The 21954-nt window shown below is 41.9% G+C and overlaps 1 protein-coding gene across 5 annotated transcripts in view; it reads right to left on the reverse strand.

Moving 5' to 3' along the window:
• Positions 1-21954, reverse strand: part of LOC147443362 (beta-galactosidase 1-like) — a 152224-nt gene that overhangs the window by 90553 nt on the left and 39717 nt on the right. For all 5 annotated transcript variants that reach the window (XM_086529239.1, XM_086529241.1, XM_086529238.1 and 2 more), the window contains exon 8: positions 1599-1704. In XM_086529239.1, the coding sequence (XP_086385365.1) occupies positions 1599-1704 (106 nt within the window). The remainder of the gene's footprint in view (positions 1-1598; positions 1705-21954) is intronic.

The following is a 21954-nucleotide window of genomic DNA, read 5'->3' on the forward strand; positions in this document are numbered from 1 at the left end:
TTTCTTTGCCCTTCTAGTATGATCGTATCTCACCATTTATCCACCTCTCACACAATGAGGAGAACTAGGTCCTTAGAGCCGGGTCGCACTCAAGGGCAGTGGGGAGAGTAGTTGCTAGCGATGCTAGCACTTTGAGAAAGGGAGGGTTTAAGCTATTTTTTTGGTTGATAACAAAGGAGCGTGACTCTCGCCGTCTCTAGCCAATGAAGGAGCTTCATTTTTTAGCATTTTTCAGTAGGATATTTGTAAGCTATGAGCTAGTTCACATGGAGGCTGGTCCGCAACTAGTTGCCAACCTTTTTGGTTCCCATGCGTCAATTCCTAAAAAAACTGCGAGCTGGTTGCGAAGAAGTTGCAGTCCGGCTTCACGTGCGTGAGGAGGAGCGGAGTCGCAACCACAGATACGACAAAGAGAGAGAGAGGAATAAAGTACCTGCGCTCGCAATTTCTAACCAATCAACTCTCATAACAAAATCTTGCACGCTAAATAAAGCTCGCTGCACTACACAAAGCTCCTTGCACGTGAACTCAGCAGTTGCGAGTTGGGAGTTGCGAACAAGTTCGGAACTCGACCACGTGAACTGACTCTATGCTAAGCGTTTGTGGGTGCGACCAGGTGTCCAGACACGATCTGCGGCTATTTATCTAAGAGACTTGGATCACACCCATAGAGCCTCTTCCACTGAGGTTGCTGCATGCACTCAATGAATCTCTTGGTAGGGGCCAGCATATATCGATACATACACGCCGCACAGTGCCTCATGGGTGGCAATCGAAAGCTTAAATGGTCATCGTACAGCTTATTAGAGATTGAGATAGGCTTGCGCTATTCATGTCGTCAGTATCAGTGGATTTGTAGAGTTTGTAGGGATGCATTATGTATGCAGATGCCCAGCTTATGAGAGCATACAGAGCTCATACTCCGCTCTGTTCACAAAGCAGCCCACTCTCAGAGAGCTGATGGAGGCGAGGGGCCAGAAACAGCTTGTCGATCCAGATATATAGGTAGTACTCCTCCAGTCACACACTACCTCTAGCGGAAGACGACAATCCTATCACCGACCTTTTTCAGAGAGCTGCTTCAACACTCTCTCCCATTATCACCCAGAGAGGAGTCATATTAGAGCAGACAAAGACCCGTCGAGCTCGTAGACAACCTAGAGCACCAAGACACCCAGCCAAGCTAATAAGCGAGGTTCGGGCTCGGCATCAGAGAGCTAGACAGGAGCAGCTAGAGGAAGAAAGCCTTTTCCGATACTACAACTATTCCTCCCCATGCACCCCAATAGGCTACTACATCCCTAAGACAAAGATGGAATCTCATGATTCCCTGAGCCCCCCCATATCTAGAGCTCCATCCCTTCATCATCACCCTTTCTTCCACCCATGATTATGCCACCCTCACTTATTTTCCTGCAGCCAGAGGACATACCATTAAGTTTTGTTTTTGGGGCCCCGCGGCGGGGGGGGGGGGGGGGCACGCTCATTCACATTTTGAGTATAATAAAACATGCCAAAGGTAATACAAGCCACCTAAGGTTTTTTTCATCAATTAGTACGTTTACGTGCGAGCACTGAGAGAGAAAAAGTGTGTCTACCATGTAGTAATTAACAAAACTTCCATTGCTCATGAAGAAGCGTGCAACCTCAAATGCAATATTAGCAGCTGGTCTGAAAGGCTTGGGCTTCTTATATGTTTGAAACCTGCCAAAATCAAGATGTCAGTTATTAGTGGACTTGAGAAATGGCTAGTAGTTTTGCTAAATCTTGCAACTTCCTAATGTCACACAAAACTATGTGTCCAATCTCTAATTCTACTAATTAAAAAATGGAAAATCCCAAAGAATTTAAACATATATCCTTACAATTACTGTGAATTTCGATCCTTAATTAGATACAATGTATTTCCATTTCAACCTTAGAGTAGTTTTTTTGGTTCTTTGGTGAACCTTTACAGAAAAGTAGGGGCATATGGGATCCTTGAGAGGAAAGACTCGTTTGCTGCTATTGCTCTATCTTTGTCTAGCCTCTAGCAAACCTACATTGAGCCACTGCCTTTGTGTAGCTATGTCCATTTATCGAAAGTCTCATGGTGTCTTATGTTCCTCTTGGTACAAATGCAGAGAATACTTTTGCTTCAAAGTGCCTACATTCAAAATCCTCTCTACATCATGTCGGGTAAATGTCCCGATACGTGGACATGTCTCAGTCGAAGGAGGCTCGGTTTACATGAGGCCAACAAAGAGTGCAGGGAAGGGCGTGCAGAGCCTTTGGCATTCATTCATTGGAGGTGAAGCCTAGATCCACTGTTGAAATGAGCGACAACCTTGTAAACAACGAGAGCGAGGCAATGGAAAGCTACGGAGTTGTGACTTGTCCTAGTGGTTAAGGTGAAGGCCTTTGAGCACACCCACTACGGTTCAACCCCGTAGAAGTGAGGTGTAGGTGAGCGGGCGCCGAGTGGGCGCAATCCATAAAAATATAGTTCGCGCAAGCGAGGCGGCAAAAGAAAAAGAAGCTAGGAAGTTGCTATTGCGCTTGTTTGAACCCAGCCTAAGTACACACACTTGAGAGAATAGACATTGTCTTGAGCATATGCTCCTGAGTAACAGAACGGTCAGTTTAACATCCCAAACGCTCATTAGAGGAAAACCTTGCTTCACTTCTCACTCACTGCTTTCCTTTTTCAAGAGGGGTTTTTCCTCGCCTTTTAAGGCGTACTTTTGGCTATAGAATGAAAGATTATTGTTTGGGGGTCAATTTTTTCTTGCCAAGTCTCAAATGATGATGAGCTTTTGATGTGAGGTGTTCTCTCAAATCAAGGCAATGATGGGGATTGGAATGGAGCGAGCTTTGGAGTGAGCTTTTCTTATGATATTTCTCAACTGACCAAATCTATAAAAAAAGCTTGCTCTAGAAAGAATTTTTGAAGCGATCTTTCCATCTCTCTCTCTCTCTCTCTCTCTCTCTCTCTCTCTCTCTTCCCCCCCCCCTTCTGTTTCTTGCTACTTATCTCTATCTCTATTTCTCTCTATCTCCCATTCCTTCAATCTCTCTCTCTCTCTCTCTCTCTCTCTCTCTCTCTCTCTCTCTCTCTCTCTCTCTTCTACCTCTCTTTCTCTATATCCCTCTCTCTCTCTCTCTCTGTGGCAAGAAAAGGGGTTGTATTTTGTGTACATAAAGAACCTTTAGGCTAGAGATTGTTGAGGACCTGCATCCGAGATGGTTAATCATGTGAAGGCCTCTTTCTCTCTCTCTCTCTCTCTCTCTCTCTGTGGCAAGAAAAGGGGTTGTATTCTGTGTACATAAAGACCCTTTAGGCTAGAGATTGTTGAGGACCTGCATCCGAGATGGTTAATCACGTGAAGGCCTCTCTCTCTCTCTATTAACGTCTTCAAAAGGCCAAAATGACCTATGAGACCAATCTGTTACATACTGGTGAATTTGATACCATGTCTGAGTACAAAAAAAGAGATACTAAATTGAATCTAGAAGTGTTACTAGCTGGAACTGTGTGGGTATGTGTGAGCACTGATACAATGGGTGCCCAATACAAGAGAGAGATACAATGGGTGATGTATCCATCCTCATCTATACTCTGGATGTCGAGATAGTATGGCTTGAATCCTTTGTTGTAGTCTCCGTCGATGCTATGAAGCTCCTCTCCTCAATCTTGGGTGTCTCGATCTCCCTAGATCCAATGCTCGGTCAATGAGAGTACCGCAGGTGTGAGTATGAGTTGAGCTTTGCAATGGTGGCTGCTCCTCTATCTGTCTAATGTTTGGTGTGAAGAAATAAGCAATCTGTCTCTGGGATTGTCTCTCTCCAGATCTCCTTAGTAAACTATCTCTTTGTCTGTATAACTCAAGTAGATACATTCCAAGACATCTCTCTTCCTGATAGCTCATGACTCTTGAGAGGGTCGGAAGCCTTCTCGAAATAGATAGTGGAAGCGACCCCCTATCTAGTAATACATTGTGCACTACATATATAATGCATCTCCATCTCTGGCTCTGTATGGCATATGCGGCATATCATGTTAGCTGCTGGTATCCCTCTAAATCTACCATTCTCAATCTCAAGCTGGTGTGAAGATGTCTGTATCTAACTAATGGCACACCATAACCCATGAGATAGATGTGTATCTATATAGCTGGGTCGAATCACAAACCCATCCCCTATGAGTTGGAGAAGATGCTCTCTATAGAAAGCCACCTTCGTGCCCAACTCCTGTGTCGGCTCTATCCACGTCCTCCTGGTGTCCAACTGGGTCAGGTCTTGGCATCTCCACCTATGTAAGGGACACTGATGGTGCATCAAGGAAGTATTGGAAGGGAGGCAAGCTATCCATGCTGAAGCCATGTATGTGAAACCATGATGGCATCTGTGCATACCAACATGATGTGTCCCCCTATAAAGCTAATTGTCTGGAGGACTCAAGGGCCAATGTGGCATATCTATCTCTGGTAGTATCCCATAAGCTATGTATAAAGGAGATTAATCTCATAAGCGCCTCTATCTCCATAGGGGGGCTGCTAACTCCGCTCTAATGATCTCGTGTGGCACAGAGGCCTTGGCTCTAATCAGTCGAGAGATCATAGATATAAAAGGCCTCTCAAGTGTATGCATCAATGTACTCCACAATCTCCTAACCATAAGTGAATGTAGGTGTTGATCTCTTGATCCACTATGATGTGGTGTTAAACACCATAACCTTGATTTTACCAAGGTTTACAAAAAATCCACTATCATCTGCAAAGCTATGTAATGCATCCAACTGTCGTTGCTAGCGAGTCAGATATCAACACAATATCATCAGCATATAGCAACAATGGAATCCATTTCCTTGCCGCTGGGCACCTCTATCACCCTCTTTGTCAATATAATCAGACACCTCATCTACATACATACCAAATAGAGTAGGGGACAATGGAAAACCTTGTTTCACTCCAATAGTGGAGTGCACTGAATCAGACATCTCCTCTGGAGTGTGTACATGTCCCAAAGAAAAAGGAACAGAGGTGGCAGCAAGGCAGCCAACTTGGGACGGAGCCACACAACATGCAACACAATAAAGTCGTGCAAGTTTGTAGGAGGGGATGCATGGAGCCGTGCAGAGCCAACATGACTCAAGCGAAGAGCACACGGTAGTGTGCAGAGGCATCACATGTGTGAGCAAATGCAGGAGTTGACGAGGACAATAGTTACATGAAAGTTGGGTGGTTAGGACGTTGTGCACTGTCGTGAGTCTGTCAAAGATCAAATTGCATTGGACCTCCCATAACAATTTTGCTTGCAATATTGATACTATGGCAGAGAAAGAACCTGGAAAGATTCAAAATATTAAAAATTGAGAAGAGCCAGTATGTTATGCTAGATCTTTAGATTTGTGACTTGATCCTTTAAGGTTATGTTTTTTACCTTATCCATTAGATTTCTAGGTTCGCATGTAAGATCAATATTTCAAATAATTGGATACTTTGATATATCAAATCATGTAATAGTCTCTGGTCTCGAGAAAAAGAAAGAGAGAGAGAGAGAGAGAGAGAGAGAGAGAGAGAGAGAGAGAGAGAGAGAGAGAGAGAGAGAGAGAGAGAGAGAGAGAGAGAGATAGATAGATTTTATTATCGTCCTCGGAGGTCAAATATGACCTATGGGACCAAAGTTACATGTGATGTAGTATGTGTATGGCTGATGAGTGACTCTCGATGCTCCAAAATTGTAGTGATGAGAGTCGCAATGGAGAGCCCACACTTTGGCTGGGAGAGGAAAGTGTGTAGGTCTAAGTTATGGCTGAAAATGTGAGAGAAGCAAGTTCGGATGTGATCAAAAGCTGAGCACTCTAGTAGTGTGTGGTACTTAGACTCTCGAACTTGCAGTGAGCATAATGTGCACAATCGATTTGACTCTTCTCCATTGCCCCAACGCCCTATCTCGCATCGAAGGAAATGAGAGCTAAGCCGAATTGCTGCGATAGTGCGTATCGCGGACAAGGGAATAGGCTCAAGCATGTAAGTGTGAGTATGGTTTCCTCTCTCAGCGAAGAACATGGTTTTGTAGTTGGGGGCAATATAGGTGGTGTAATGTATGAAGCGTGACCCACCGGATTTCTCCCAAGCCGTAATACATTGGCGTTGTAGAAAAGCTTCATTCACTTGAGAGTCAATTGAAGCATCATGTAGCAAGTGTAATGCATCCCATCTCCCAAACCACTTCTTTATGTCTTGCATCCATCCTGTGCTCAAGATCTTGCTTTTATGCGTCTTTTGAACTTTTTTGCTTGCTTCCCATGCAATTGTAGGAAGTCGATGTGAGGGGTTTTGACGCATCTTTATCATATACTCCACAACCCTTTCCATGCCCATAACCTCAATTGGAAGAGATCCCGACTCAAGAAGTAGGAGCATATATGGTGTTTGTGTCTTAACTTGGAGAAAGTTTGTAAGAAAACGCTTTTGGACATTCTCAAACTCTTTCCAAGTAGACTTTGAGATGCTCCCGCCCCACACTTCAACTCCATAAAGAAGAACCGGTGTCACCAATGCATCAAAAAGATACTTCTTGAGAACCCAACACTTGATGTTTCCCGCATTACACATGTTCTCAAATGCATAATATGCTCTCTTTCCCGCTTCCAAACGACGCATAGCACATTCATGCCACTTGTGATTGGATGGAACCTCAAGGCCAAGGTACTTAAAGCTCTCAACAACTTCAAGTGTCTCGTTGTTGTACACAATGCATGGCTTTTCCTTATGGTTGGTTTTCACAAGCATAACCTTTGTTTTGGATTCATTCACAATCAGCCCACTATGCAAGCAAAAGTTGTCAAGGACAACCATAAGCTTTTGTGCATCTTGTAAAGTGTGTGCTAGAAGTACTATATCATCTGCATACAACAAAAGCATGATTATCGCATTGCAAGTAGTGACCTCTTCAATGCCTTCTTCTTACATAAAGTCAAGTACCATTTGTTCCAATTGATCGATGCATAGACCAAAGAGAGTTGGTGACAACGGACATCCTTGTTTAACCCCAATAGTGCTTACAAAAATTTCTGAAATTTCTCTTCCCATGCGCAATTGACAAATCACCTTCTCATAGATTCGAGAAACCGCAAGCATAAACTCACTTGGCACTTGGAGTTCTTCCATCCTTCTCCACAAATTGTTACGTGGAATCATATCAAAGGCTTTCTTAAAGTCCACAAAACAATAATACAATCGCTTGCCTTTCAACCGACTTTCCTCCATGAGAACACGAAGAGTGACAAGATGATCAATGGTGCTATGGCATCGACGAAAACCCGCTTGTCCCTTTGCACGCTTGTCATTCTCTTCAGCCCAATCACTCAATTTCATCTCCATTATGCACCCAAACAACTTTGCCATAAGAGACCCAATCATTATAGTCCGGTAGTTGCTTACATTCTTTACATCCCCTCCTTTATGCAAAGGCTTAACCCAATTAGTACTCCAATCATAAGGCATACCATGTTGAAGTGCAAGGTTGAACATATCACACATCCACTCATGGGTAAAATCTCCCGTCCATTTGATCATCTCCGGCTTGATACCTTGAAGATCTCCCGCTTTGCGAGTGGCCAACTTTTCAAGCCCACCGCATACATCCTCAATAGTAAAAAAAGACGGCATACATAGGAGTGAACCATAAAATGGCATTTTTTCAGTATTTTCTTGCTCATATAATTGCCTACAATGTGTGTACATATCCACTAGACTCAAGTTACCAAAATTCTCAACCCGCTTGCCTCTCAAGTTTCTCCAAAATCTTCCACATGCATGTGCCTTTTCTTGGACTTGAAATTCTTGTTGCTTTACTTCCCATCTTCTTCTCTTCTTTTGAATCAATGCCTTGTCTGTATGCAAATGACTTTGATAGTTGTCTTTGTCCATAGTTGCATCAAGCTTTATCAAGGACTTTCGAGCATCTTGACATTCTTTATCAAACCACCTTTTGCGTGATCTATCTTTGTTGATACCATGGAGATGCTTTATGGCAAAGCATTCTTCCGCACAAGAACAAATAGCTTTCTTGAAAGCTTCCCATTTAGTTTCCAATGGTGCATCACATTGAAGCTTTGTCATCCATAATTTTTGCTCAACCATTTCAATGTACATTGGTGCCCGTTTGAAATCCATACATAGTGATAACTTCTCTTTCCGTTGGCTGAGATTATCATGCTTAGTTGCTTCTCCACATGAAACGTCAATATATAAGGTGCGATGGTCGGATTCCGGGGTCCATTGACCAAACATAAAACTCTTTATGCGATACATGATGGCTTCAGAGAGTAGCATATAGTCAATCACACTATCCCCATTATGTCTCCTACATGTAAATCCATTGGTTCCACTCCACAAAGATACACCATTGGCAATGAGCATACCCGTGCTATTACACATGTGTAAAAGTAACTTTCCATAGTGATCCGGGTCTTTCTCATCCATTGAAGTACGATCATACAAGTGAACTTCCTCCAACTCCCTTGAAATGTATGGCATATCAAATTGTTGAGTATCATGTTGCAATGTTTTTGTGCGAGCATTCATATCCCCAAATACAATAACATCACCTTCACCTTTGAAATAAGCAATGTCTTCTTCCAAATCAGAAAATGGTTGATCTCTATCCATGCAAGCATAAAACGGAGAATCATGATGAGGAATGTAGCAACCGGCTACAAAAATGGGGGCTCTTTTTGGTGTCATAATTTTCAGCCATACATAACGTTTGTACTTGTCATCTTTCACAATTGATACAAAATCTTCCAATCCTTTCTTAACCATACATGCTAACCCTCCTTGTCCTCTTCGTTGCTTGAGATTCTTTGACCACATCAATGAATGTACATTGTAATCCTCCAAGCCGTTAATTCTTTGTGTATCATGCTCCCAAGTTTCAACAAGAAGTACAACATCAGCTTTGCTTGTTAGTTCATCAATGCCAACCCCCGTATTCCATGAGTATCCATTACAATTCCAAAAGCATATTTTCAATTGTAACTCGGTCTCATAGGTCACGCATCCCTATTTGCTTGAGAGACTTGCCTCCTCCTTGGGCACATTTTCTTCATGAGAAATCTCCTTGTTTTTATTATTCTTTTCCTCATATGCCTTGCGACGCATATTTTGTTGCTTAATAGTGCGATCTTCACATACAAAACATTTTTTATCCCTCAAATAGATCCAACTATTATCAAGGATAATCTTTCGCTTGGTCTCATCCGGCATGGTGCATACAATTGGCCGTTCTCCCGAGCGAGGAGATCCTTGCTTCCCCACTCTATGTGCTCCATAGACCATAACTCCGGACATGCCAAAGTGGGTTTTGAAGAAATCTTCAATAACAATGGCAAGAGAAGGAGGTGTCTCTAACTTCTCTTCGAGAATTCCACGAATAACAATGTTCTTGGAACGTCGCTCCCGTTCCTTCAACTCCTCCACATCCACATTCTCAACATTCTTTGTTTGAACCATAGCTTGCATGAGTGAGGAATTAGAAACCACATTGCTACCACATACATCAGCCCAAGACTTGTTTGTGCATACATTTTTCATGTCGCATACATCCCGGCTCATAGTGTCAAATTTCTCCTCTTTCAATACATGGTCATGCTCTACTTTGCTCATCCGCTCCTTCAAAGCATTCAAGTCCACAAGAGAGCGTTTACATTCCTTGACTTCCTCTTCAAGTTGCATCAAACGTGTTGTTTGCATCTCAAGTGTCCTCTTGAGATTCTCATTCTCAACCACAAGTACCCTTAGTGTGCCATTCTCCATTGCAAGTGCTCGTAAGTCTTCGCCTTGTTTGTTTACGGTCTCTTGCAATGATACCAAGTACGCCATGATCATGGTTTTCGATGTCGTTGGTTGGGTGGTTGTGTTGCTATCTTCACACTTAGGAGATTATGGATCATTTTCCACAATGGTTGTGGACCTTGTTGAAGAAGAAGAACCCTTGCGAGTGCCGGAAGACATTGTATGTAAAATAGGAGATGAGAATCAATTTTGTTGAACCTGTTCACTTCGGAAATGCTGCTACAGAAATGCCTTCCATAACTCTGAAAATTTCTGTATTTACATCAATGCGTAGAGGACTTCGTGCTCTTCGATTGAGGCTATAGATCACCCAAATCGGAGTTCGGATGAAGAAGTTATGATCAAAAGAGTGGATTGCTGTCTACTAGGTCAAAAAACGGCTGCGTTTTTTGAGAGAGAGAGAGAGAGAGAGAGAGAGAGAGAGAGAGAGAGAGAGAGAGAGATTTTATTATTGTCCTCAGAGGTCAAATATGACCTATGGGACCAAAGTTACATGTGATGTAGTATGTGTATGGCTGAGGAGCGACTCTCGATGCTCCAAAATTGTGGTGATGAGAGTCACAATGGAGAGACCACTTTGTGTAACTGGGAGAGGAAAGTGTGTAGGCCTAAGTCATGGCTGAAAATGTAAGAGAAGCAAGTTTGGATGTGACCAAAAGCTGAGTACTCTAGTAGTGTGTGGTACTCAGACTCTCGAACTTGCAGTGAGCATAATATGCACAATCGATTTGACTCTTCTCCATTGCCCCAACGCCCTGTCTCGCATCAAAGGAAATGGGAGCTAAGCCGAATGGCTGCCACAATGCGTATCACCGACAAGGGGATATGCTCAAGCATGTAAGTGTGAGTACGGTTTCCTCTTTCAGCGAAGAACATGGTTTTGTAGTTGGGGGCAATATAGGTGGTGTAATGTATGAAGCGTGACCCACCGGATTTCTCCCAAGCCGTAATACATTGGCATTGTAGAAAAGATTCATTCACTTGGGAGTCAATTGAAACATCATGTAGCAAGTGTAATGCATTCCATCTCCCAAATCACTTCTTTATGTCTTGCATTCATCACGTGCTCAAGATCTTGCTTTTATGCATCTTTTGAACTTTTTTGCTTGCTTCCCATGCAATTGTAGGAAGTCGATGTGAGGGATTTTGACGCATCTTTATCATGTACTCCACAACCATTTCCATGCCCATAACCTCAATTGGAAGAGATCCTGACTCAAGAAGTAGGAGCGTATATGGTGTTTGTGTCTTAACTTGGAGAAAGTTTGTAAGAAAACGCTTTTGGACATTCTCAAACTCTTTCCAAGTCCCACCCCACACTTCAACTCCATAAAGAAGAACCGGTGTCACCAATGCATCAAAAAGATACTTCTTGAGAACCCAACACTTGATGTTTTCCGCATTACACATGTTCTCAAATGCATAATATGCTCTCTTTTCCGGTTCCAAGTGACGCATAACACATTCATGCCACTTGTGATTAGACGGAACCTCAAGGCCAAGGTACTTAAAGCTCTCAACAACTTCAAGTGTCTCATTGTTGTACACAATGCATGGCTTCTCCTTATGGTTGGTTTTCACAAGCATAACCTTTGTTTTGGATTCATTCACAATCAGCCCACTATGCAAGCAAAAGTTGTCAAGGACAACCATAAGCTTTTGTGCATCTTGTAAAGTGTGTGCTAGAAGTACTATATCATCTGCATACAACAAAAGCATGATTATCGCATTGCAAGTAGTGACCTCTTCAATGCCTTCTTCTTACATAAAGTCAAGTACCATTTGTTCCAATTGATCGATGCATAGACCAAAGAGAGTTGGTGACAACGGACATCCTTGTTTAACCCCAATAGTGCTTACAAAAATTTCTAAAATTTTTGTTCCCTTGCGTAATTGACAAATCACCTTCTCATAGATTCGAGAAACCGCAAGCATAAACTTACTTGGCACTTGGAGTTCTTCCATCCTTCTCCACAAATTGTTACGTGGAATCATATCAAAGGCTTTCTTAAGATCCACAAAACAACAATACAATCGCTTGCCTTTTAAGCGACTTTCTTCCATGAGAACACAAAGAGTGACAAGATGATCAATGGTGCTATGGCATCGATGAAAACCCACTTGTCCTTTTGCACGCTTGGCATTGTCTTCAACCTAATCACTCAATTTTATCTTCATTATGCACCCAAACAACTTTGCCATAAGAGACCCAATCATTATAGTTCGGTAGTTGTTTACATTCTTGACATCCCCTCCTTTATGCAAAGGCTTAACCCAATTAATACTCCAATCATAATGCATACCATGTTGAAGTGCAAGTTTGAACATATCACACATCCACTAATGGGTAAAATGTCCCGTCCATTTGATCATCTCCGGCTTGATACCTTGAAGATCTCCCGCTTTGCAAGTGGCCAATTTTTCAAGCCCATTGCATATATCCTCAATAGTAAACAAAGACGGCATACATGGGAGTGAACCATAAAATGATATTTTTTCAGCATTTGCTTGCTCATATAATTGCCTACATACAATGTGTGTACATATCCACAAGACTCAAGTTACCAGAATTCTCAATCCGCTTGCCCCTCAAGTTTCTATAAATTAATTTTCCACATGCATGTGCCTTTTCTTGGACTTGAAAAAGTTGTTGCTTTACTTCCCATCTTCTTCTCTTCTTTTGAACCAATGTCTTGTATGTATGCAAATGACTTTGATAGTTGTCTTTGTCCATAGTTGCATCAAAGGACTTTCGAGCATCTTGACATTCTTTGTCAAACCATCTTTTGTGTGATCTATCCATGGAGATGCTTTAGGTAAAAGCATTCTTCGGCACAAGAACAAATAGCTTTCTTGAAAGCTTCCTATTTACTTTCCAATGGTGTATCATATTGAAGCTTTGTCATCCATAACATTTGCTCAACCATTTCAATGTACGTTGGCGCCCGTTTGAAATCCATACATAGTGATAATTTCTCTTTCCTTTGGATGAGATTATCATGCTTAGTTGCTTCTCTACATGAAAGGTCAATACATAAGGTCCGAAGGTCGGATTCCGAGGTCCATTGGCCAAACATAAAACTCTTTATGCAATACATGATGGCTTTGGAGAGTAGCATATAGTCAATCACACTATCCCCATTATGTTTTCTACATGTAAATCCATTGGTTCTACTCCACAAAGATACATCATTGGCTCGGGGGGTTCACTATGTGTAAAACTACCATATTACGTGCGTTTTAAACATGTTTGTAAAACCCCTTATCTGTGAATTTTGTTAGGAATATAATGTACCCTTTTCTTTTAAAATCTGTAATTTTTTTCAAGTTTGAAAAAATAATGTCCTTTTGTATATATATTTATGTAAGTTTCAAGAACTTTAAATACCCTTCTCTTGAACTCACGTGATAGGTTACATTTTTCTTAGGTGACCTCTCTGGGACCATTGGCAATGAGCATACCCGTGCTATTACACATGTGTAAAAGTAACTTTCCATAGTGATCCGGCTCTTTCTCATCCATTGAATTACAATCATACAAGTGGACTTCCTCCAACTCCCTTGAAATGTATGGCATATCAAATTGTTGAGTATCATGTTGCAATGTTTTTGTGCGAGCATTCATATCCCCAAATACAATAACAACACCTTCGCCTTAGAAATAAGCAATGTCCTCTTCTAAATCCATAAATGACTGATCTCTATCCATGCAAGCATAAAAGGGGGAATCATGATGAGGAATGTAGCAACCGGCTACGAAAATGGGTGCTCTTTTTGGTGTCATAATTTTCACCCATACATAACGTTTGTACTTGTCCTTTTTCACAATTGATACAAAATATTCCAATTATTTCTTAACCATATATGCTACCCCTCCTTGCCCTCTTCATTGCTTGAGATTCTTTGACCACATCAATGAATGTACATTGTAATCCTCCAAGCCTTCAATCCATTGTGTATCATGCTCCCAAGTTTCAATAAGAAGTACAACATCGGCTTTGCTTGTTAGTTCATCAATGCCAACCCCCGCGTTCCATGGGTATCCATTATAATCCCAAAAGCATATTTTCAATTGTAACTCGGTCTCATAGGTCACGCATTCCTATTTGCTCGAGGGACTTGCCTCCTCCTTGGGCACATTTTCTTCGTGAGAGATCTCCTTGTTTTTCTTATTCTTTTCATCATATGCCTTGCGACGCATATTTTGTTGCTTAATAGTGCGATCTTCACATACAAAACATTTTGTATCTCTCAAATAGATCCAACTATTATCAAGGATAATCTTTCGTTTGGTCTCATCCGGCATGGTGCATACAATTGGCCGTTCTCCCGAGCGAGGAGCTCCTTGCTTCCCCACTCTATGTGCTCCATAGACCATAATTCTGGACATGCCAAAGTGGGTTTTGAAGAAGTCTTTGATAACAATGGCAAGAGAAGGAGGTGTCTCTAACTTCTCTTCGGGAATTCCATGAATAACAATGTTCTTGGAACGTCGCTCCCGTTCCTTCAACTCCTCCACATCCACATTCTCAACATTCTCTGTTTGAATCATAGGTTGCATGAGTGAGGAATTAGGAACCACATTGTTACCACATACATCAGCCCAAGACTTGTTTGTGCATACATTTTTCATGTCGCATACATCCCGGCTCGTGTTGTCAAATTTCTCCTCTTTCAATACATGGTCATGCTCTACTTGCTCATGCGCTCCTTCAAAGCATTCAAGTCCACAAGAGAGCGTTTACATTCCTCGACTTCCTCTTCAAGTTGTATCAAACGTGTTGTTTGCATCTCAAACGTCTTCTTGAGATTCTTATTCTCGACCACAAGTATCCTTAGTGTGCCATTCTCCATTGCAAGTGCTCGTAAGTCTTCGCCTTGTTTGTTTACGGTCTCTTGCAACGATACCAAGTATGCCATGATCATGGTTTCCGATGTCGTTGGTTGAGTGATTGTGTTGCGATCTCCACACTTAGGAGATTATGGATCATTTTCCACAATGGTTGTGGACCTTGTTGAAGAAGAAGAACCCTTGCGAGTGCCGGAAGACATTGTATGTAAAATAAGAGATGAGAGTCAACTTTTTTGAACCTGTTCACTTCAGAAATTCTGCTACAGAAACGCCTTCCATAACTCTAAATATTTATTTCTTTACATCATGCATAGAGGGCATCGTGATCTTTGATTGAGGCTATAGATCACCCAAATCGGAGTTCGGATGAAGAAGTTATGATTAAAAGAGTGAACTGCTATCTACTAGGTCAAAAAACGGCTGCGTTTTTTGTTGAAGGAGAAGGACAAGGGGAGAGAGAGAGAGAGAGAGAGAGAGAGGGCAAGAGAGGAAAAAGAGAGAGAGAGAAGGAGATGGAGGTATCTAAAAAGGGGGAGGGTAGAGAGAGAGAGAGAGAGAGAGAGAGAGAGAAATAAAATCTTACTTGAGAAAGCTCTTTCCAAAAACTCTCTTTGGAGTGAGCTTTTTTTATAGATATAGTCAATTGAGCAAAATTTAAAAGAATCTCACTCCAAAGCTTTCTCAAAAAGCTTGCTCCAAACCTCAACTCACCAATGATCAGTTGGATATGAGTTTGAATGTTCTCTCTTGTTTCACCAAGAAGAAGCATAATAGGAGACCCTTCCTTTTTTTATACTCACAATATGCGAGTGTATTGAATAAACAACAAAAAATTACTTACAATATGTGAGTGTTATGGATATATGTAATTTTCTTATGTTTATTCAATACACTCACATATTGTGAATTTAGCAAAAAAATAAAAATAAAAAATGAATGTACAATAAGCATCAAGCATTGTTTATGCCTTGAGAAGCCAAAAGATACAAAAATGAGTAGACCTTTGCCTTTTCATAACAACTCACACAGTTTCAATATAATACATGTTTTGACTAGTAGTTGGTAGCCCACAATTAACACTTTCTCCATATCTAATGTCAAAGAGTGTTTGCTTCCACTCATCAGAATCCTTGTTTTTTTCAACAGAGAGAATCTATTCCCTGCTTTCCTGAACAATTTCTTCAAATTTGGCTATCACAGGGTTACAATTTCTGAATTTCCAAGTTTGTTTGAGGTAGCAAAAGCAGACAATCTGCGTGCAAACCAAAATGGCTTGGTTTTCAAAAACCTTTCCTCTTAGTATCATATCGTTTTTAAAAAAGTGGATCTTCCAAGCATTCTACACCCATTTGCAGATTTTATCCGCAAGACCTCTCGTGGCTAGGTAGTCTTTGTATAGATGAAAGGGTCTTCAATTGCCACTTTAAGCATAGGTCTGTGCATGTCCTTTTGGCTTTTACCTTCATCCTAGTTGGTATCGACCCCCATAGCACTTTTCAAAGGAAGAACTTCATTATGCTTGACCATGAAGGATCCCAGATGTTACATGCAAGTACCACCCACTTTGATTCACGCCATAGTAGCCTCCATTGTTTGTTAAGCGGAGAGAACCAACCTACTTTGTAAATTAGTTTGATGTATGTTCTTGGCTCAATGCCAAACTGTCAAATCAAATTTTGCCTCACAAATAGGTTCTAGAACATTACTTCGACCACAAGCACTATGTTGACTAGTAGTGTTCATTTCCGTTGAGGTTGTATTGAGTAGCCAGTTGGCCTGTTTCTTTGTAACTCATCCTGCTTCTATCTAGAATTAAGTTAGACGTATTAATCCTTTGTTGCTGATTTTTTAGGCTATTTCTCTCCGAAACGAGCTTAGTGAATCACCTTCAATCCTAGAGAGTGAGGGAGACTAGTGGGTGATGGATTTCTTGAAGTATCTTGTTGTCTCCCCATTCTAGTGCTTCTGATGTTTTGGCATGTTTGTGTACCAGCTCCCCGTGTTGCCGCCTAGATTCACGTTTTCTCTAAGAGTGGTGCTAGTAGTTTGTGATGAGCTCTGACCTCTTTCCATGGCCCCCATTAAGAGAAGAGTTTTACCTTGTCTTTCATATCCCATGTCATAATGGCCCAAGCCCGATCTTGGTTTGCTATTGACACCACAAACTTGGCACATGAGACTATAGTAAATGAAGAGGATCTCCAGATGATGGATATCGAGATGAGGAGAATTAGGAAGACTATGATGTTCTCTCTCATGAGTAGCATGCACAGTTAGCTAAGAAGTTGCACTCTCGAAATTCGAATGCAAGCCTCCCCTAGTGCACTAGATGTTATGAAAACCCAACTAAATAAGCTTACTCAATGATAGAGAAAGGAAAAATAATTCAAGAATCGGTGATGCTAGACACTCGGCCCACATCTAGGCCCGATGTCGGCACAGTGCCCGAAGAGCTCTCTATCCCTTCTTGAGCAAGATGATGTTGTTAGGGCTAGAGAAAATCATGCTCTAAATGAACATGATCTTACTTATTTTTCAAGTCTGGGTAGGGAAATTTATTGACGTTGGTACATATGAAACCCCTTGCCCCCATTGTACCGTACATCAGTATTCATTGCCAAGGTTGATTGGTTCAAAGGACTCTCTCTCTCTCTCTCTGTCTCTCTCTCTCTCATCATCGCAAGATGATGTTGTTAGGGCTAGAGAAAATCATGTTCTAAATGAACATGATCTTACTTATTTTTCAAAGTCTGGGTAGGGAAATTTATTGACGTTGGTACATATGAAACCCCTTGCCCCCATTGTACCGTACATCAGTTATTCATTGCCAAGGTTGATTGCTTCAAAGGACTCTCTCTCTCTCTCTCTGTGTCTCTCTCTCATCATCGCATTAGCTAGAGATTGAGACTGGCATATTTAGGAGAGTACCAACAGAAGCTAGGATATACCAATTGTGTCATATAGAGCCGAAGACACAATTACATCACATTTGTCATTGTCCTGTATACTATGAGATACGAGGCCGCTTCACTTTCTATTCAGAGAGGGCTTTGGACCATTTGCTAGAGTCATGAGATATCCAGATCAGAGATGCCTTGGGTTGTTTTTGCTAGAGTTGCGCAGGCAGAAAGAGAGTCTCTTGAGGAGACTAGGAAGTGGGAGAAATTCACATAGGGAGATCATTGTCATCTTTAGAGCAAAGACTCAACAATCAGATGAGCATGCTTCACAGCAGGCTTCACAACCCACTTATACTAGAGGTATACTAGTGGACAAAGGTACTAAGCTTGGAAGAGCTAGATGCCCACATCTCTGAGGGTGACCATGATATCGATGGAGGATCCATCAGAGGATCATGACTATTCTAGCATGATATGGGAGACGCCCAATATGACTATTTATAGAGGTGGACATTGAAAAAGCTCTTCAATGGTCGATGCAATATTTTCTCGGGCAACGCCCGATGTTGGGCATCCTTGGGCATTGATGATGATGATGATGATTTCAGTCTGACGATTTTAGTCTTAGTATTTCACTTTACTTGATTATATTTTTTAACCCAGACATTGGATTAGATCCACAAGGATTGTATCAGTTTGGTCTCATGGTCATTTTGGCCTTTTTAAGATGTTTAATATAACATTTCATTTCATTTCTCTTGTGCTTTCTCCCCTTGGTCTCTACACTTTTACATCATCGACTTTGACATGGTATTAGAGCTTTGGGCTCCGTGACTTTGGTGGAGCAAGGCGTAACCTTGAGAAGAAAAGACCTTCCCCACTTCTTTTTTTGTTGTTGGCGCCATTACCTCCCCTCCTTTGCATGCTATCATGGTTGCAATTATCCCTAGCATTAACATTCTAAAATGCTAATGGGCATGCTCCTGGCGGCGCTGCAAACCCCCCCCTCCTGTAAGCGTTTTAAAACGTTATGACCAACGACACCGGCACCCTTGGTCTTGCTATGTTTTGGAATGCTTGCTGTTGATCCTCCCTACGGCAAAGCACCCCCAACACCCCCTCTCAGCTATGCATTTTGATACGCCTGCAACACGTCTCTCCACTTGACAACGACATCACCATAGTTACCCTACTGGAAACCAATAGAACCCCACCTTTCCTTTGCATTTTAAAATGCTACTGGTTGAGGAATTTTGATTGCCCCTTAGGCCATTGAAGGTAACCTCCCCTCCGGTTGACTGTTTTGCAGTTCTGAAGTGTGAATTTGCGGAGCTATGTCCCCTCCACGCCACTGACAACGGTACCAACTCAAGATCCTTGACGACAACCACTTGCCCCACTTATCGACGTCTCAAAGACTCGTGCAAGCCATAGCATTTTAAAACTCTACTTGGCTATAGGTTTGAGTGCCCCTTGGAAATTGGAGGAGACCCCCCCTGGGGGTGGATTGTCTTGGGAATTTTGAAGTGGAAATTCGCGAAGCAGAGATCATCTTTCTTGTAGATCTTTTTGAAGAAGTTTCGAGAGCTCCTAGAGTGGCTTGGTGGAAGGTGGTTTGTGGAGCGCTCTGTGAAGTGTGTCTAGAGTGGCTCAATGCAAACCTTATAGCCAGCTTTGAAGTGCTTTGTGGCAACTTGGAAAAGGTCAGTGGAGACTGGAGCTCAAGAGAGGGGTGTAAAAGCACCCTTTTGACGGAGCAACTTGGGAGAATTCAAAGTGTGGAGCCCACTTCATGTGGAGGTCTTTGGGAAACTGCTTGGAGATTATTTTGTGGCTTGGTTAGTGTGGCCATCTCTTGGAGTGAGAGAAGGATTCTTAGATTTCCAGACCTTGCAACTTCAATATGGCCCTCCCTTGCTCAAGCACCAGCGACATCAACAAACCAAAACCAACAAATGGCTATGGAAAACAAATCAACCATCATCCAGCTAGCAGCCTATGTCCCAACATAGTTCTCAAGGAATCCGGAAAATTGTTTGGCTCAAGATTGTGAAGCCAAAAGCAAATGGATGAGTTTGCTAGAGGATAGTGACAAAGGCAAGCTTGACAAGGTTAGCAATACTAGTACTTAGTTAGCTTCCTTGGTGCCCATGAGATCTGACAACAGTTGTTATAAATGTGACATGACGCTTTGTTTGGCTTTGGAGTTTGAAGCTAAAGACAAAAGCAGGAACTCACAAGAAGACAAAGACAAAGGCAAGGTGGACATAGATAATGGTGTTAAAGATTTAATAGAGGAGATTGACATGGCACATGTGGCGGTGACCACAGTGGCCACAACACCAGATTTCTAGTCAGAGGGCATATGTCGCCACTAGCTTTAGCCAGAGAGAGGCTTGTGAGTGGCACAAAGGGGCAAGAAGTGCTTCGTATAATTCAAAAATATCTAAAACACTATGGATGAGAGCGCAACAATCCATTGTTGTTGGCCAAATTATGGACATGATGTGTTTCAAAGCTCATTATCTTGGAGCATTTTGGATGTGATGTCTGTACAATTCATGAATGGGGATTCTTGGACGTAGTGTGGTCTACAATTCAATTTTCTAGTAGGCAACCAATGCTCAAGATGGCATTCTTCTAAGGACCAAAGTTGAGGGTAGAAAATTTGAGGTGTATCTAGTAGACGGATCCTCTGTTGGGGTGTCTGTGGTAGCTTCTTCATCGACTTGGTCTCACTATTTATGTCCTCTATGAGCTATAGAGAGGGTGTTAGAGTTTTGGCATCTCAAGTGAACTTTCCAAAGTGATCCCATTATTTAGTTTGGATGTTAGGTATTTATTCTACTTATTTTTCAAAGCCTGGGTAGGGAAATTTACTGAGGTTGATACATATGCAACCCTTTGCCCCCATTGTATTGAACATCAGTTATTCATTGGCAAGGTTGCCCCCATTGTATTGAACATCAGTTATTCATTGCCAAGGTTGACTGGTTCATGAGACTCTCTCTCTCTCTCTCTCTCTCTCTCTCTCTCTCTCTCTCTCTCTCTCTCTCTCTCTCTCTCTCTCTCTCTCTCTCTCTCTCCCCCCCCCCCCCCTCTGGCCTCTACGCTTCTGCATCATCGACTTTGAAAAGTCTCACCCCATGCCCCAAAGCCTATAAATGGTGGACGAGCTTCAAAGAAATGGGCAAAATTTTTAAAGAGTGCTCAATTTGAAGAGGTCTTTTTGAAAGAGTTCTTACCCAAAAATGAACTAGAAAGAAACTGGGATGATTGGGATAAAGCTTTGCAAAGAGGCATGCCATTGCTCACTTACATAGCTGAATACCGTGAAATCCTTCTTAAACTTCAGGGGATTGACAACTTTCATAAGCCCAAAGGTTTCATGAGAAGGTTTGGATAAAAAAAAGATAAGTAAAAAGGAGCTCTCTTAAGACTTTAGAAGATGCAAGTAAATTGGCTCAAATTTATGAAGACCATGCACACTTAGGAGAGTGTAACATTTAATGGCCTAGTAACTTGTGTAGCGGAAAATAGCATAAACAGAGTGAGCATTTCATTAGAATAGATTCCTAATGAGCATAGCAAGAGTGCTTGGATGGAGAGAGCAACAAAAAACATAACACCTAGTTAGATAGGCATGCACAATACTTCAAAAGAGAGAGAAATTAAGCTATTGACAATAGTTGAGGACCGTATTTACATGGAGCTGGTCACCCCTCCAAAAGGCTTTGTATTATAGGTTTCCCCCATCAAGGGAGACATTTTACGATACAATACTTTGTGTCCTTCAATAACTTGATGGTGCAATGAAGATGGAAGCTTCAAGCACCATGCACACACTTATAAACACAACATCAATTCCCTCATGGTCTCGGACCCAAGGCCTCACACACCTTCGAAGATGGTGAGAGCTAGCGGGGTATGAGAGTAGATTGAGAGGAAGGAGTAGTCTTACGAGAAAGAAGTACATCTCCTCTCATAATCACTCATAATAACTTAGAATAGCTTAGTAATGAGCATGGTAGAGGAGATGAGCATGCATTGAACCTTGGCTCTTGGTTGGATTTGCATCACAAAGCCAAGAGTCATTGGTGTAGGCCTCCCTTCTCACAAGCTTGGAGTAGATGATGAGCTTTCCATTAAAGCTTGAGAAGGAGAGAGAGAGAGAGTCTTCTTGCTTCACACATGAGATTGTGTGTGTGTGTGTGTGTGTGTGTGTGTGTGATAATACCTTGCCAAAATCAGCCCCCTCTCTCTCTTGGTCGACCCCTCTTGTAATTTACTCATGCTGGCACCCCATTACACCTTGCAAAGCTTAGCCAATCATAATTTAGAAGCATAAGTGATAGCCTTG

Source organism: Adiantum capillus-veneris, chromosome 14 (assembly GCF_014529385.1).
Source record: "Adiantum capillus-veneris isolate H3 chromosome 14, ASM1452938v2, whole genome shotgun sequence".
Classification (NCBI taxonomy): domain Eukaryota; kingdom Viridiplantae; phylum Streptophyta; class Polypodiopsida; order Polypodiales; family Pteridaceae; genus Adiantum; species Adiantum capillus-veneris.